The sequence below is a fragment of the Nycticebus coucang genome, chromosome 9, assembly GCF_027406575.1.
Source record: "Nycticebus coucang isolate mNycCou1 chromosome 9, mNycCou1.pri, whole genome shotgun sequence".
NCBI classification, from domain to species: Eukaryota; Metazoa; Chordata; class Mammalia; order Primates; family Lorisidae; genus Nycticebus; species Nycticebus coucang.
In genome coordinates this window covers 88,816,841-88,834,405 of record NC_069788.1, presented here as the reverse complement: position 1 = coordinate 88,834,405, position 17,565 = coordinate 88,816,841, and the positions used below count along the sequence as shown (strand labels likewise).

The 17,565-nt window shown below is 47.6% G+C and overlaps 1 protein-coding gene across 6 annotated transcripts in view; it reads right to left on the bottom strand.

The window, feature by feature from the left end:
• Positions 1-17,565, bottom strand: part of SYNE3 (spectrin repeat containing nuclear envelope family member 3) — a 100,010-nt gene that overhangs the window by 10,820 nt on the left and 71,625 nt on the right. For all 6 annotated transcript variants that reach the window (XM_053601520.1, XM_053601523.1, XM_053601519.1 and 3 more), the window contains 7 exons: positions 16,360-16,494; positions 12,855-13,016; positions 12,568-12,740; positions 12,045-12,174; positions 9,404-9,565; positions 6,357-6,506; positions 5,195-5,233 (listed from right to left, as the gene is read on the bottom strand). In XM_053601520.1, coding sequence (XP_053457495.1) covers positions 5,195-5,233; positions 6,357-6,506; positions 9,404-9,565; positions 12,045-12,174; positions 12,568-12,740; positions 12,855-13,016; positions 16,360-16,494 — 951 coding nt within the window. The remainder of the gene's footprint in view (positions 1-5,194; positions 5,234-6,356; positions 6,507-9,403; positions 9,566-12,044; positions 12,175-12,567; positions 12,741-12,854; positions 13,017-16,359; positions 16,495-17,565) is intronic.

Genomic DNA, 17,565 nt, shown 5'->3' with positions numbered 1-17,565 from the left:
TCTCTAAACCACAAATTTCTCATCTGTAAATATGGGCAACAATGGTTACCCCCCTGACAGAGCTGTGAGGATCAAATGGGACAGAGCCTGGCACACAGTAGGTCCTCAAAAGCTGCCGTCATTAGCAGCAGTAGTATTCATCCTTAATCACCACGTGGTTGTCATCATCACCCCACCTTGATCATTATCACTTTCTCCTTCTCCTTCCTTTCTACCTCTTCTACTTCCCCTCTCTCCTCTTCCTTCTCCTTTCTCCCCTTTATCATCATCAATCGTCATTATCACTATTAGCATCACCTTGAAGGTCAGTCTCAAAAGTCCAAATGTCTGGGCGGCGCCTGTGGCTCAACGGGTAGGGCGCCGGTCCCATATGCCGGAGGTGGCGGGTTCAAGCCCAGCCCCGGCCAAAAATAAAAAAAAAAATCCAAATGTCTAACAGACTTCTCTGCTACGGTGTCCTTGAAAATGGCCAAAAAACCCTTCCTAAATTCTGGAGGGGTTGTCCTGGTTGTGGCTTCATGGGTGTCTGTCTGCCAGAGAGCGTAAGGTCAAGAGCTGCTCATGCAGGAGAGCGAGGCTTCATGGCCAAGGCAGAGTATGGCAGGACAGGCACTTGGCACTGAGTAAAGGAAGTGGAATAAAAACTCTTCCCTGAGAATTTGAACCGCAGGCTGGAGCTCCCCAGGGTTGGCAGTCTGAGTTTATACAATAAACTGTAGAAGAACCCTGGCAGAGAGGGTTTTAATCCAGACTCTGATACACTCTAGATAGGTGACTCTGGGCAAGTCACTAACCTCCTTGAGCCTGTTTCCTGCTCTGCCATATGGGATAAAACATGTACCCCCTATTTGCTGGGTTGTGGAAAGGACTCACAGCAAAGGTGTACTTATGCCTTAATTGAAAGGTATATCCGTTCTTATTCTTAGTACTGTTAGCAACTATTTGAAACAATAGTACCAGCACTTTGTAACATGAGTGCCCACCAGCATGGTGCCTGCCACATGGTCAGGATTTTTAAAATACCATAATTGTAAGAGAAAGTCATTAGTTAACATGAAAAACTCACCAGTGCTTCCTGAGATTTGGGATTACAGTATTTCATCCAATCTAAGACAATGATTGAAAAGCAACCCATTGTTTTATAGACCACTAAGAAAGAAAAAAAAAAAAACAGCCACTAAGCACATCTGATTGAAAAGCCCACACAAATCTGGGGCACCAAGGGGGTTGCACCTTCTGTGTAAGGAGAAATAAGGAATAAACTCACCTTACAGAAAAGGGAAGCAAAAAAAAATTCAAGGTCTTATCTTGGCACTGAGTAAAGGAAGTGGAATAAAAACTCTTCCCTGAGAATTTGAACCGCAGGCTGGAGCTCCCCAGGGTTGGCAGTCTGAGTTTATACAATCAGTGTGGCTGGAAGGAAAACCCAGGAAAACACGACCAGCAAGCAGAGATTTTAATTTAAAGAAATCTCAGGTGTAGGGCGGTGCCTATGGCTCAAGGAGTAGGGCGCCGGTCCCATATGCCAGAGGTGGTGGGTTCAAACCTAGCCCTGGCCAAAAACCACAAAAAAAAAAAAAAAAAAAAAAAAAATTGCACACAAAGAAATCTCAGGTGGGTAGCATCTGGGTGGTAGAGGGAAATAAAACCAAATCCTCACTGGAAGGACTAGATTACAATAAGACACCCACTTCCTAGAGATGTGAAAATGTGAAAAGTTATGAGTCTTAAAACCTATGAAATAGGATCAAGTAAATAAAATGCTTTTCTTAGGTCACTCCACATCTGAGTTTCCATCCCCAGAGCCCATAATATGCAATGTCTGCTCTCTGTTCCTGCAAACTGGCTTTGCCTCAGTTTACCCAGGAAACAGATGCACTTGCCAATCTATTCCCAAGTAAAAGCTCATCTCAAGTAGGGCTACACAACTTCAGGGAGCCAATGCAACTCAAAAAGCAATCACATTTCATGTGTCTGAATGCTGCTGGCAAACACAGCCATGGCATGGAGTTGGCAAGTGCGTAGGCAGCTGCAAATTTAATAAATCTTAATTATTCTGTTTATACAAATAAACAAGCTGAAGCCAATGACGTAGCTGGAGCTTTCAATGAATTGGGGCACGGACAGAGAAAAAAAAGTGTGAAGAACCAACTGCTCATAAATAATTAGCTTTGGGGCAGGGTTCTACCCCACCCACCCCACCCCACCCCTGCTTCCCTTTGGACTAAAAATAATATATGGAATGTTTTTAAGTTGGAAGATTACAACTTCAGAAGACAGCACCTATTTTCTACCTGTCAGGCCTGTGTGTGGATGTGCATACGTGCACATGTACACATAGCCATACGTGTGTGCACACATGGGCACCTCAATCAGTCAAGAACCAAAACAAAGGGAAGGTCCCCCCGTCAGAAGTGCCATTGGTCCCTTTGCTGCCAGAGCAACAAGAGGCTGCAGAAGTCTCCCAGGTCCTCATTTATGTGCACTTGGGGACCTACTATGTGCTGGTTGCTACAACAGAAATTTCGCTACCATTACCTCAGTACACCCTCGTATTACTCATGGAAGACCATGGTTAAGTGACTTGACAAGGCTCACACACAAGAAGGTAGAGCCTGGATTTAAATCCAGAGTGTAGAGCAGTGGTTCTCAAAGTAGGGTCCCCAGGCTACCAGCATCACCTGGGATCTTATTAGAAATGCAGATTTGTGGGCCTGCCTCGTGCTAATCAATCATCTGGGGATGTGGGGCCCAGCAATATATGCTTTTTTTTTTTATTTTTACATTTTCTTTTTTTTTTGTAGAGACAGAGTCTCACTTTATAGCCCTCGATAGAGTGCCGTGGCCTCGCACAGCTCACAGCAACCTCCAACTCCTGGGGCTTAAGCGATTCTCTTGCCTCAGCCTCCCGAGTAGCTGGAACTACAGGCGCCCGCCACAACGCCCGGCTATTTTTTGGTTGCAGTTTGGCCGGGGCTGGGTTTGAACCCGCCACCCTCGGTATATGGGGCCGGCGCCTTACCGACTGAGCCACAGGCGCCGCCTTTTAAAAGCAATATATGCTTTTAAAAGCTGTCCTATAAATGAGCCAAAAATGGTCTCTGCATATCAGCCCCCAGGTTGCTCACTTCTTCACAATGGGCTGAGACCTGTTAGCCCCAAATCCAGCCAAAGCTCAAATTTCTACATATCCAGTTGTTTTAAACATAGCCCAAGTGAGCATATTTTTGCCATTTAGAGCCTTTCTGCTTTGTATACCTTACCAAACTATACCCCAAACTGCTAACCACAGATCAGAGAACCCTCAGGCCTATAAGACCCCAAGTAGCTGCTGCCCTCAGAGCTCTCTGACCCTCTGGACAACATCGGGGGATACGCAGGCTCTCTCCAGATTCCCCTTTCCCCACTCGACCAAGATACACAGTCTACACAGGCACACCATTACGCTTTTGTTCACTAATGTATCCCAATGCCTTAAACAGAGCTTGGCACAAAGTCAGCACTCAGTAAGTACTGGTGGAAGGAAGGGGGGAGGGAAGGAAAGGGGAAACTCAGGAAGAAAGGAAGGTGGGAAGCAAATGAACACAAAGGCTGTGAACGTACCACGTCAACACACTCATTTCAGGCTGCAGATGCCTAGCCTGCACCACAGGGCTGGTGTCAGTCAGCCAAGAGTCACCACTCAACAACATTTAGTGGCCAGGCACCAGGGGACCCAGACTGGACTGCAAAATGACCTGTGGCCTGGGGGCTGCATAGATGGGGGCTCCCAACCAGTGAGGGGCTTAAAGTGCATAAGCTAGAGGCCGTCTGGACACCTGGTCCTGGGTCCCCCACCTCCCACCAGGAGCCACCAGGCATGGCTGTGTAGACCACCTGCCTTACTTGGTGACCTCCCAGGAGGAGGCTTTTTATTATTGTAAGCAGGGGTGGGGTGGGGTGAGCAGGACTTAGGCCATCAGAAACAATTCTATTTGCACACACGATTTACATGCTTTTCAAAATTAGTTCACAGAGTACATAAAGCCAACATTAATAGTCCCCTTTTATAAATGGAGAAAATGAGCCCTAAGAGGCAAACAACTTGCCTAAGGTCACAAAGCTGGTTGGCACTAGGCCTGGAACACTGCCTTGGTTGTTGTGACTGCCTTGTTCAGTCCATGGGTCACCCACTCCCCCTGCAGATGCCAGAAAGGACACCAGCTGGAGACCAAGAAATCCTGGAGTGCAAAGCACCAGAGAAACACAGATCCTGCGGACTGCAAGATCTCAAGGACCTCAGAGCTCCCTGGAGCAGAGCATGTTGGAGGCTCCTGTCGTTATTGGCCAATACTTCACAGGAAAACAAGAGAGTTCCCTTGGAAACAGTGACACAAGGAACATCAATTTACATTTGGCTTTTCCAGAAATGTGAAGACACGCTAGGCCCCACAGAAGCCTTTTCCAAGGCACAATGTGACAGGTTAAAACACGAGCCATGCAGTCAGAGGCCACTCAGGAGCGGCATGCCCAGTGAACACGTCATTCCAACCTCAACCTTTCTATGCTCTCAGGCTTATGGCTAAGATATCTATGGGAGAGTTAAATGAGATCCCTAGGTCTTGGCACACACAGTGGATGGCAATACACAGTATCCAGAGTAACAATAATCACTACTCATTATTATTGCTATTATTACTGTAGCTATTGTGGTTGCTCAGGCCTGTACACAGCCCAGGCTCTGAGCACAGCTCCATGGGCTAAGTGGAAGCACCTGCCTGGTATAATACAAAAGGCACCATACCCCTCTTGCCTTTGTTCCCTACCGAGCCCCACATACACACTGCAGTTTGCTGGGACAGTCCTGGTTTATGCCTGTTGTCACAGCGTAATTACCAGTAACATCCGTGTTCACTTCCTAGCATGTCCTGATTTAGAATGATGAAGTCCAAGGTCCCTTCTCCATTATGTGCTTGGCACACTGAGGACTCTTCACACCCCTGCCTACCTTGCCCTGAATGTGGGGGCTTCCTGAGAGCAAGGACCTTGAAATTCTGCACAGGGCAGCCCAGAGCTGATGCCCCATAAATGTTCCTCGGTCTTCTTGAAACCATCCAGAAAGCCCACAAGTCCTGCCCTGGTGTCACAGCAATGCCCACCAGCCCTCCAGGCGCCCTGCCCTCCAGCCGTGGGGAGCAGAAGGCAGACACCGTACCTTTTGGAATCCAGTCAGCTCCCCTGGAGAACTCTTTGCCTGTTATTTTAGGGAAGGGGAGGAAAAGGGGGGAAAACGTAAGTTGAGTGAGTGAAACTTAAATCCCAACAGAGCCTGTAATGGAATATTCATTTTGTCAGGGGAGTGTTTCTTTAAAACTTCTGGTCATCTGGACAGCCTGAGCCAGCAGGTGATTCAATTTAATGAGCTTTTTAACACACTTCAGGCCCAGCTGGGATCCTGTCTGGGAAGGCCTAGGCCAAGGCTGGCTGGGGCCTCTGCCAACCTGGCTTGGCCTGGGCTGACACCTAGTGGCCATCACGGCCACGTTGGGCCAAGAAAGCCTGGAGTATCCCAGCTTGGGGTCTGGGCCCTGAGGTTTAAATGACCTTTGGGGTCCATCTCACTACCCTCCTCTTTGGACTTAGGAACTTGTGACACTTAACCTCTATGCCTCAGTTCCCTTATTGGCTCATAGGGAATAACAACAGTACCTCCTTTATAGGGTTGTTAGGTGGACAGAGCATTTAATAAAGGTAATTGTTACCAGTTTAGCTATTATTATTATTGTTGTTGTTGTTGTTATTATTATTTTGTAAGGAGTCATGAGGGCCCCAAAAGGGAAGGTGTTTGCTCTACTGAATCACAAAACAAGCTCGTGGAGTAGAGCTGGACCCCAGGGCTCCAGATGCCTCATCCAGAGCCTCCCTACATCACGCCTACAGCACAAGGGTGTGTTAATGCTGCTCTGCCACTGACTGGCTATGTGACCTGGGGCAAATCTTTTAGCTTCTTGGAGTCTCAGCTTCCCCTCTAGAGATTGGAGTGGAGACATAAATTACTCTAGCAGAGGGTAGCAGTAAAAATTGAATGGTACAATGCACATAAAGCTCTAGGCTTGAAGGCTAAGGCTCCTCACACATTAACTGTGAGGATAGTGCTCTGGTTACTGGGACTTCAGCCTCATGAGGTTGGATGAGCCATCTGGGTCAAGTGTCAAAGACCCAGGAGTCTGCCTCTCCTCTCTCTGAGTCATCATCTCTGCCTGGTATGTGGGTATCTAGAGCAGAGTGAATATGGGCTGAGCTGTCTTCGCAGGAGAGCCTGGGCCCAGCCATGCTCCTGTCCCTGGAGCCTGACACCTGTCATCCTTAACACCTACCAGCAGGTGGGTAGAATCCTTCAGCTTTGACTTGTACAGCATCCACTGGTAGCGCAGATCTTCCAACTCATCTGAGGTCCCCCTTGCTGGCTCAAGACGAAGGAGGTTCTCGAAGAGACGCTGACCTTCTGGTACCCGAGCCTCCAGCTCCTACGGAGAAATGACAGTACCATGGTGAAGCTTCCAAATAGCCCAGACAGTCCCTCATGGCTGGTAGGGGCAAGTCAATCAGATTTCACTGGACAGAGAGGCACATCTAGATGAGGCAGCCAGAAATGGCAAAACGCAACTGCCATCTGTGAAAATTCAAGCCCCCAGGCCCAGCAATTGCAGTCTGGAATGTTGTAGACCAGCCTCCTGTATACGATGGGCAGCTGGAGTGCTGAGCTTCAATGGCTGCTTCCAACACTGACATTCCAGCACCAAGTTCTCTAGAGGGATATGATATTAACATATGTAATGTTAGAGTTAATATCATTAGAAAAGTTATCACTGTTAAACACCTCTTTCTACTGGCATTTTTGAGCCTGGTGGAGTGGTATTTGAATGGGCAGATCTTTCTTTTAAAAGATCGTACAGTGTTCCCCTAGGATGGCACCTTTTCTTCCTAAGACTCCTTAAGAAGTGTGTGATGAGGGTATGGAAGCAGGGCTCTAACTCCAGAAGCCTAGGTTTAAATCCTAACTTTGAAGACTGACTATGCCCTCTCCTATTAGCTGTACGATATGGGATAGTTTGCTTAGCTTCTCAGAGCCACTAGGCTATATACTGGACAAGAGAAAAGGGGGTTAACTTGGGGAACGGAAAGTCTTCTCTGATATGGTTGGAGTTGGGCAGTGGTAGTGGTGGGAAACAAAAGGAGTCGCTAAGGATGAGACAGTGGGTAGGGAGGGTCAACCAGATGACTAGGACCAAACCCCTTACTGGGGATAAAATATTAAAAACAATTTAAAGGCATTAAGGAGTTAATGAAAGAGTGAGGCACATCAAACCAAAAACTTATTTTGTCCTCTTTCCTCCCCTTCTCTAAAATAACAGAGAAATCACCATTGTTTAGGCTTGCTTTTGCCCTTAGAAAATTTTCCAATTTGGAAAAAAATAGCTGTAAAACAGATCTGTGCTTTTGGCAGCCTCACTGCGTAAGAAGATGAAGACCATAGTCTGAGCCCTACATAGGTAAAGATTTTAAAAATCCATTCACTCTTTATCTGACGAGATATGAGCATGCATCTTTACGAGCATGAGACTCGTAAAGCCTTCATGCTCAGAGTAAAGGTGAACCAGAAGTGAATCTGGTGGACTTGCAGCCTGGCTCCAAGTCATCTCAGTGATTCAGGGAACCTCAAGCCTTGAACTTGAACTCAGGTGTCCCAGAATGACAAAGGCTGCACTTGCCCAGCCATAGCAAACAGAATTTTCTTTAGAGGAAGAGATTATCCTAAATCTCAAATTACTCTTCCACATATTTTTTCAAACACAATGTCTAGCGCATAATCAAAGCAGCTATACACAGACACAAGAAATAAGAAGAACAGGTAGGAATGATACTTGATGTAACAGAAACATTCCTAAAATGCCTTGAGATATTAGAATGATTATACTCTATCAAATAGCTATGAGTTTGAAGAATTAAAAGACAAGCTTAAAAATTTCAGCAACAGTACGGAAGCTATGGCATGACACTCTAGGCTGGGGCAACAGAGTGAGACTCTTTCTCAAAAAAAAAAAAAAAACAAAAAAGAAAAATGACAGAAGAAACTATCTTTAAAAAATTATACACAAGTTGTAGAATGGATAAATATAATAACAAAAGTTAAGGCTGGGTGTCTGTAGCACAGTGGTAAGAGCGCTGGCCCCATGCACCAGGGTGGTAGGTTTGAACCCAGCCAGGCCTGCTTAACAACAACAACAAAAAAAGGTTAAGAACTTAACAGATTTATGTAATAGCAAATGAGACACAGCTAAAGAGAGAATTAAGAAACTGGAAGATGGACCAGAAAAAACCATCCAGAATGCAATATGAAGAGACAAAAAGAGATGAAAAGTACGTAAGAGAGAGCAAGAGACGTGAGGTGCATAGTGAGAAGGAATAACATATGTTTAAATGACATCGCAGAAGGAGAGGACAAAGGGAACAAAGCAGGTGCAATGTTTTATTAGATAATATTAAAGAATTTTCCAGAAAAACCCTAGACCACAGATTTAAAAGTTCAAATGAATCTAAGCTGGATAAATAAAAAAAAAAAAAATCCAACTTTAACATATCATACTAAAAAGTCAGAAAAAAATAAGAGAAAAGAGAGGTGGGCTAGGACCTGGTTGAGAAAGACTTGTATGATAAACTGACACAAAAATGGGCCACGACTTCCCCATCCTCCTTCTCCTGGCCACATCCGTGTTCTCTGCAATATGACTTTGCAGTCCCTCCCATCAAGGGGTGGAGTCTATATTCCCTCCCCTTGAATCTGGGCTGGTTTTATGCTACTGAATGCATGGGAATTAATGCTACCCCCTTTCCTAGGCTAGGTCTCAAAAGGTCTTGTCTGCTCCAGCTGGTCTTTTAGACTCTGCCTCTGCTATGAGAAATCCAGGCTGTCCCACAGGTGATAATAGATGTGGGGTCCATGTCATTCATTTTCATTTCCAACAGCCTGCCAACCCCCAGAAGCACTGACAGCAGAGACATAAGGAAGCCCATCCAGCTGAGCTCAGCCTAAATTGCCAAGCTTCAGAAGCATGGGTTCAATACATAGTTGTTGTTTTATACCACAAACTATTGGGGTGGTTTGTTACATAGAAATAGCTAACTGATATAGGAGTCAAGTGGTTAGTGATGATAGTTTCCAAGTACGGAAATACAGAAGTAGGCTGAATGAATAGAAGAATGTCAGGAAAAGTTCTAAAATCATTGAACCTAAAATGCTTTAAACAAGGAGAACAGATCATGAACTATGTCTGTGCTCCCTTTCTTCTGGAAGGACTCTCTGGTGGCAGACATGTACAAGTGCAAACCCTATGTGCAAGGGGACCTTTCCTTGGGAACAAACCTGCAGTTTCATTTCTCTGGTCCTTGAGTCCTTGGCTGTGGCTATTCTCATTGCAATAATTCTAACCAGCTTGGAATTTTCCACCTGCAGCCACTGCTCAAAGTTCCTCAGAAGCTGGGTGAAGTCTTCGTGGCTACCTTCATCTTCCTGGGGCAGATCTACCTGTAGGAAGGCAGGTGGCCAAAGTTTCAGAGGTAGAAAAACCCACAAGCCATGTATCTGAGGGATCCACCTGAGGTAGAGGGCAGGGACAAGGACAGGATGCCCAAAAGGTGATGGGAGAGGCTGGGGGAGGAGGGATAAATCTCTATTCAAAGTGGTCACATTTAGGGACCAAGAACACGGCTCACTTTCCACTCCCTGGTCCTCTGGTAGAAGCCTTATGGATGGCCGTACAATGGTCACCCTTCTACCCAGCTGTTCCCTCTGGGTACAGAGCGATCTGTTTAAAATGCAAGTCAGTTCAGCTAAGTCCTTGCTGAGACACTTTGGTGGCTTCTCGCACCTCCCTAGTATGGCCAGAGAGCCTCAGGTTCCAACTATGCTCCTGCATCATTGCTGCCTCCCCTGTTCTCTGAGCCCAAGTCCACAGAAATCTCCCAGCCCCTCAAGTTGGCACTAGCTCTCTTTGGGTGTATGTGTGCATACCCTGTCCTCTCTACCTGTCCCCTCCCTCCCTGATTCTCCTTCACTCCCATTCAGCCTTGATGATTCCACCAACATTTCACATCTTCCAGGAGGGTTTTCCCGCCCCAGAACCAGGTCACAGACACTCCTTGAAGATTCCCTTAGCATCGGGCCCATCTGCTGACTGTGCCAGGCTTTTTGTGAACCCATATTTAACTGCCTGTGGATCTTACTCCTTTGTTCCTGGGCCCAGCAGTGTGAGTGTGTCCTGGGAGCTTGTTAGAAATGCAGAATTGAGGCTTGGTGCCTGTGGAGCAAGCGGCTAAGGTGCCAGCCACATACATCTGAGCTGGTGGGTTCAAATCCAACCCGGGCTGCCAAACACAATGACGGCTGCAACCAAAAAATAGCCGGGTGTTGTGGTGGGCACCTGTAGTCCCAGCTACTTGGGAGGCAGAGGCAGGAGAATCACTTGAGCCCAGGAGTTGGAGGTTGCTATGAGCTGTGATGCCACAGCACTCTACCCAGGGCAACAGCTTGAGGCTCTATCTTAAAAAAAAAAGAAAGAAAGAAAGAAAGAAATGCAGAATTGAGTCTTTGGCCCCACCTGGACCTACTGATTTAGAACATGCATTATTATTATTATTATTATTTTTTTTTTTTTTTCGAGACAGAGCCTCAAGTTGCCACCCTGGGTAGAGTGCTATGGCATCACAGCTCACAGCAACCTCCAACTCCTGGGCTCAAGTAATTCTCTTGCCTCCACCTCCCAAGTAGCTGGGATTACAGGTGCCCACCACAATGCCCGGCTGTTTTTTGTTTCTTTGTTTTTTTGTTGTTGTTGTTGCAGCTGTCATTGTTTGGCAGCCCCGGACTGGATTCAAACCCACCAGCTCAGTTGCATGTGGCTGGCGCCTCAGCTGCTTGAGCCACAGGCGCCGGGCCAGAACATGCATTTTAACACAAGGCCAGGTGCGCATCATAGTCTGAAAAGTTCTGGGCTGAGATCTAAATTCTCTGAGGGCAGGAGTATTATTTGCAGCTGTATCCTAACTCTGAGCCCAGTCCTTGGAACATAGTAACACTCAGTGCACGCGTTTTGGATGAGTGCATGAAAGACTGAATGGGAGAGTGAATAATTTGACACATTGTTTTTGAAGAACAAGGAATAACTGTCTTTTCAACATGGCTTAGTTTTTTAAAAGGCAATAGGGGGAAGTGATGCATGATAGAATGTTGTTAGTTCTTTTTTACAAAATAAATAAAAATATATCCATCTTGTGGTATTTCAGGTTCCAATCTGGGGCCAGCAGGAAGTTGCTGATACATTGTGTGTGTGTGTGTGTGTTTGTAGAGGCAGAGTCTCATTTTATCGCCCTCAGTAGAGTGCCGTGGTGTCACATGGCTCACAGCAACCTCCAACTCCTGGGCATAGGCGATTCTCTTGCCTCAGCCTCCCGAGCAGCTGGGACTACAGGCATCTGCCACAACACCCGGCTATTTTTTTGTTGCAGTTTGCCTGGGGCTGGGTTTGAACCCACCACCCTCGGTTTATGGGACCGGCGCCCTACCCACTGAGCCACAGGCACCGCCCATTTTAGTAGCGATTCGCACCTGCGCAGAATGGCCAGAAAGCCTCGGGTTTTGGCTGTGCCTCTGCATCACTGCTGCCTTCACTGTTCTCTAAGCCCAAGACCGCAGGCACAACCTAGTCCCTCAAGTTGGTGCCCTGGGGCCCTCCCCATTGCAGTGGCTGCTGCTAGTGGGCCAGAGAGGTGAGTTCCTTTCTGGCTGGGGGATGTCCACATCCTCCCCTACTGGCCTGGTTCTGCTGAGTTTGGGATCTTTGAGGCCCTCTGTGTAGTGGGGGGAGTGCTCCTTGGGCAACAGCAGGGACAGGTCCTTACAGCTGAGCATGTGGCCCTGGGCAGAGAGGGGGCCATGCTGGAGACTTCCCCACCCCCCTTGACCTGGGACTTGCCCCTTCTCCTGAAGGCCCACTGGACAGACTCACCCGGCGACGATGTCTGGGAATGGGATCTGTGGGGTTGATGAGAAACCCAGACTTAGGGATGTTGTTGGTGAAAACCATTTTCTTCCCCGAATCCACTTCCATCCTCGGCAGTTGCCAGTTTCTGATGAGGCTGAGAAGATAAACTCAGTCCCATCAGTGTGGTGATGTGATGGGGACCCACCAGGTCAGAGGAGAACAGAATTGGAGCAGCAGGGTGGCAAGTCGGTGTCCAACTTTAAAGCCACGTTACTGTGTCACATACACCCATTGATACAGATAGGGAAACTGAAGCTCAAGCCAGAATAGGCTGCTGGTGAACTCCCAAGCCAGGGACATTTCCTGGCTTTTTCTGCCCCTGCTAGAATCACCAATTGGGGCAAAGCGTGGATATGCTTCGAGCACCTGGCACCACACTGGGCTCACAGCAGAGCCCCTGCCATTTGCTCCACCAGCCCCTTGGGCTCTCTTGGGTGAGGAAGGACATTGTCCTAGACAAGGCTTAGAGCCGGGCAGGCCCTCTCACCTTAGCAGGTTTTCTTCCTGCAGCTGCAAGGCCCGCCACGCCTCTGCCAGCTCCCTGAGCTCCTCCTGCACCATGGCAGCCCCCTCCTGGGAAGACTTCTCCATCACCAGCAGGCCATGAGCTTCAATTCGGGGCAGCTGGGCCTCCTTCTCTGGAAATTCTGCCACCAGCCTCTAAAGGACACAAGGCGAGGTCTCAGGCTGAGGGAGGTCTCTACCACCCAGAGTGGAAGCTTTGCCCTGTTGATGCTGGCTTTGGGGATGCAGGTGAGGAAATCACTGCCTTACCTCCACCTCACGCTCTCGAGACCTGGCATCCCGGGGGCCGGTGTCTCCCTGATATGACTCCAGCTTCTGTGTGGTCACGGCAATCCACTGCTGCAGCTCCAGCAGCTGGTGGCTGAAGGTGCAGTGCTCCCGCACGCTCTGCTGACACCTGTCCACGAGGTCCTACAGCACAGCCCGGAGGGCCCAGGGAGCCCTGAGCACTGGCCAAAGAAGAGACCCCAGGCACCCCCCAACCCTGTAGGACTCCTGGACCTGCCCAGGTCCTCAGGGGTCCCCACACAGCAGCAATGCAAGAGACAGGTCCTCCCTTCTGCAGGGCACAAGGGATCCATTCCTGGAAGATCAACTCTGGTTTAAAATGCCACTGAACCTGCCTTACTTTCATGGACACTACCAGGTCTAGGTGAAGGGGGGGTGGAAATCTGAGCTCTTGTCCACCACTGATGCTGGTGTCAATTGGCACAACCACTTAAGTAAACTGTCGGTTAGTATCTACAACAGCTGAACAGGTACCTCATGACATAGCCATTCCTGCTGGGGTGTACACTCAATGGAAATGAGAACATATCGTCACCACAGGGCACCTTGTGATGTTACCTGCGATAGCCCCAAACTGGAAACTATTCACATGCCCATCCAGAGTAGGATGAATAACACACAGTGGTAGAATCATACAATGGAAGGTTCTAAAACAGTGACAATGAACAGTCTATAACCACAGGCAGTATTATGCAGATTTACTCACATACGAAAGGAAACATTCCATCTGATTCAATTTAAATACAGAATAAAATAAGGGATACTCTTGGTGTGATAAACCTGGGGTCAGGGGGACCCTTGAGGGCCAGTGATGGGGGCCTGGGAAGTGCCTCAGGGGTGCCAGGACCCTGGGAGGCTGGCATTATTATGGGTGCTGGTAACACAGACACATTTAATTGTTTTAAAATTTATTGAGCTTCAGACTTAGGTATTCATTTTCTTGTATATGATGATGCTTCAATACAAAGTTTTCAAAATAGTCTTTCATTTTTTGCCCTTCTTTCCTGGGCCAATCTGTTGCTCAGCTCTCTGAGGTCGGGGTCTTGTTCTACTCTGTCTCTAGGAAGGGTGAGCACTGAACCCAGGAGACTAGCCTGCCATTCTCCATCCTCCTTGCCAGGTGCCCTGGGCCCCTGTGGGCCCTTCCTTCTCAGCCCACCCCCACCTAGTCAGACCCCAGGGCCTATGCTCCCATTCCTGCTGTGCTCCCTGGATGAGGTCCTCATGACTATCTGCTAAAATAGCCACTGTAGACCCTGCATTCCTGCATCTCTCAGTACTGACTAAAGCCACCGGGTGCCAGGCCCAGGCCAGGGGCTGGGGATGTTGCTGCATCTGGCCTCAATGGACTATTATGAGGGCCTCAAAAGTTATCTCAAACTCCACTTACCTGAGTTCTCACAACACTGTCACCCTCTGTCCCCTGTTACCAATATAGGACCAAACACCTTCAAAGACTCCCTGTGATCTCCAACATGGGACACACATCCCCTAGGGGGACATGGAGATCACCTGATGTATTGGGACTTAAGTACTGAGTACCAGAAGGACAATTTCTCTTTAAAGAAGTTTATAGGCTGGGCATGGTAGCTAATGCCTAGCACTCTGGGAGGCCTAGGCGGATAGATTGTTTGAACTCAGGAGTTTGAGACCAGCCTGAGCAAGAGTGAGATCCCATGTCTAAAGTTAGCCGGGTGTTGGAGCAGGTGCTTGTAATCCCAGCTACTGAGGAAGCTGAGGCAAGAGGATCACTTGAGCCCAAGAGTTTGAGGATGTTGTGAGCTATGATGCTATGGCACTCTACCCAGGGTGACAAAGGGAAACTCTGCCTTAAAAAAAATTAAAAAAATCGGGCGGTGCCTGTAGCTCAGTGAGTAGGGCGCCAGACCCATATGCCGGAGGTGGCGGGTTCAAACCCAGCCCCAGCCAAAAAAAAAAAAAGCCACAAAAAAAAAAAAGTTAAAAAAAAAAATTAAAAAAATAAAGAAGTGTGTAAACTAAATAATTAAGTATGACAGAATGGGAACATCATCTTGCAATGCCCAATGATACTCAGTGAATGCTTCTTACAATGGGTAATCTAGCTCATCATTCGTAGGTAGGCATTAAAGCTGACTTTTGCTGCTTCTATAGGTTTCTATGGTGCCCGAAGGGTGGAGACAATGTTTCCTATTTCTCTGTTCCCCCTGACTCAACCTTAAGAACACTAGCTGCTAATTTATCAACTGGAATTAAATGCCGGACCTTAACTGTCACTTAGACCAACAGGTCTGTACAGGTGGTGACCTGTTTCCTAGAAATCCATGGGGGAACTTTTTGGTTGCTGCAATAATGATGGGGTGGGGGTGATGCTCATAGATACGGTGAGAGGGACGGGTGCCCCCAGCTGTCCTTGGGAGGATGCCCACCAATGCAGAATTGCCTTCTAGCCCACAGCATTTTCTAACATCTTACCAATATCCATGGCAATAAAAAAAATCAAACCAAAACTAAAACAAAACAAAACAAAAAACCACAGCCTAAGCTTAGATTCTCACTCCAGTTAACACACAATACAAAGAGGATTTTGCAACTTTAACAAAAATTCCAGGAATGTATAAACCCATGGAAGGCTGGCCTTTGCTTTGATCCAAATTTTATCAAGTGTTGTTCACATTTCAGAAAAGCACATTGTGCTGGCAGGGCCACTCGACTGGGTATTCGTGGCTGTCAGGTAGAGGGAGTGTCTCTGACCTCCCCTGTCTTGAGCATGGCCACCTGAGAGTACCCACGCATTGAAGGACAGTAGTTCATTATAATTACTTTCTTTTATTTCCTGCACGGGTAACTTAAATTATCTAAGAGTTTCAAGATTATAATGGGAGTGTTAGGAACATGTGCTGTTAAGGTAGGACATACAGGATCAGGATGGAAAACATTTTCCTAAACTGGATTTTCCTGCACTGTGGTTGCCAGAGACCCAGCTTAACTCCCAGGGGCCTGCTGCAGAGTCAGACCTAGGACTCCATATGAATGAGTGTCAGAACTGAGCCGGGGTCTGTATTTCAACTACCGGTAGTTGCATTTCCACTGCTGGGAGGAGAATGGGTTCTGTGTGAATGCCTAAGGTAGCCACTAGGGGGCAGTGCAGCCAAAGCGCTGGGGCCTGCTGTGTGCCAGGCTGCCGTGAGGAGCACATTGAACAATCCTATGTTTACTTGTTTGCTGATTAATTGTCCGTGCACCCACTAGAACATAACCCCAGCAGAGCAGGGGCTTTGAATGTCTTGCTCATTTGCCTCCTTCCTTAGGGTCTAGAACACTGCCTGGCATACAGGAGGCACTCAGTAATGATCTGTTGTGTGAAAGAAGGAGGGCAGGAAAAGAGGATGGAATGAAAGAAGGAAAGAGGGAAAAAGACTCTAGGGGTGTAGGCTCCCAGGGGCCTGGTTCCTGCCGCAGCGTGAACCCTCGTGCTGCCCCTTACCTCCAGAGACCTCTGCAGGGCCTGGTAGTCAGAGCAAAGCTGGTCCATTTTGTGCTGGTGGGTGGGATTCCCCTGGATGAGAGGCTTCAGAGCCTCCATCTGTGCCCCCAGATCCAGCCCCTCTTCCTGTAGCCCCTGCAGAAGAGAGAGGAAAGGGGTGGGCTGTCTTTTTTGCTCTTCCATGTTGGGGCTGATCAGGGTGGGAGCTCTGGGTAGGACAGCCTGGGAGTGGGGGGAGAGATTTCCCCAGGGGCCAGGGCTCCCCCACCCCAGTGACCACACCACATGGCTAGTCTGATGGGCCCCCTCTTAGAAATGGGGATTTTTTTATTATTATTATTATTATTATTTTTTATTATTGTTGGGGATTGATTGAGGGTAAAATAAGCCAGGTTACACTGATTGCATTCGTTAGGTAAAGTCCTTCTTGCAATCCTGTCTTGCCCCCAAAAGGTGTGGCATACACCAAGGCCCCACCCCCTCCCTCCTTCCCTCTCTCTGCCCTTTCCCCACCCCACCCTCCTTCTTTCTCTCTCTGCTCTCCCCTTCCCCCACCCCCATCTTGACCTTAATTGTCATTAATTGTCCTCATATCAAAATTGAGTACATAGGATTCATGCTTCTCCATTCTTGTGATGCTTTACTAAGAATAATGTCTTCCACTTCCATCCAGGTTAATACGAAGGATGTAAAGTCTCCATTTTTTTTAATGGCTGAATAGTATTCCATGGTATACATATACCACAGCTTGTTAATCCATTCCTGGGTTGGTGGGCATTTAGGCTGTTTCCACATTTTGGCGATTGTAAATTGAGCTGCAATAAACAGTCTAGTAAAAGTGTCCTTATGATAAAAGGATTTTTTTCCTTCTGGGTCGATGCCCAGTAATGGGATTGCAGGATCAAATGGGAGGTCTAGCTTGAGTGCTTTGAGGTTTCTCCATACTTCCTTCCAGAAAGGTTGAACTAGTTTGCAGTCCCACCAGCAGTATAAAAGTGTTCCCTTCTCTCCACATCCATGCCAGCATCTGCAGTTTTGAGATTTTGTGATGTGGGCCATTCTCGCTGGGGTTAGATGGTATCTCAAGGTGGTTTTGATTTGCATTTCTCTAATGGATAGGGATGATGAACATATTTTCATATGTTTGTTAGCCATTTGTCTGTCTTCTTTAGAGAAGGTTCTATTTACGTCTCTTGCCCATTGATA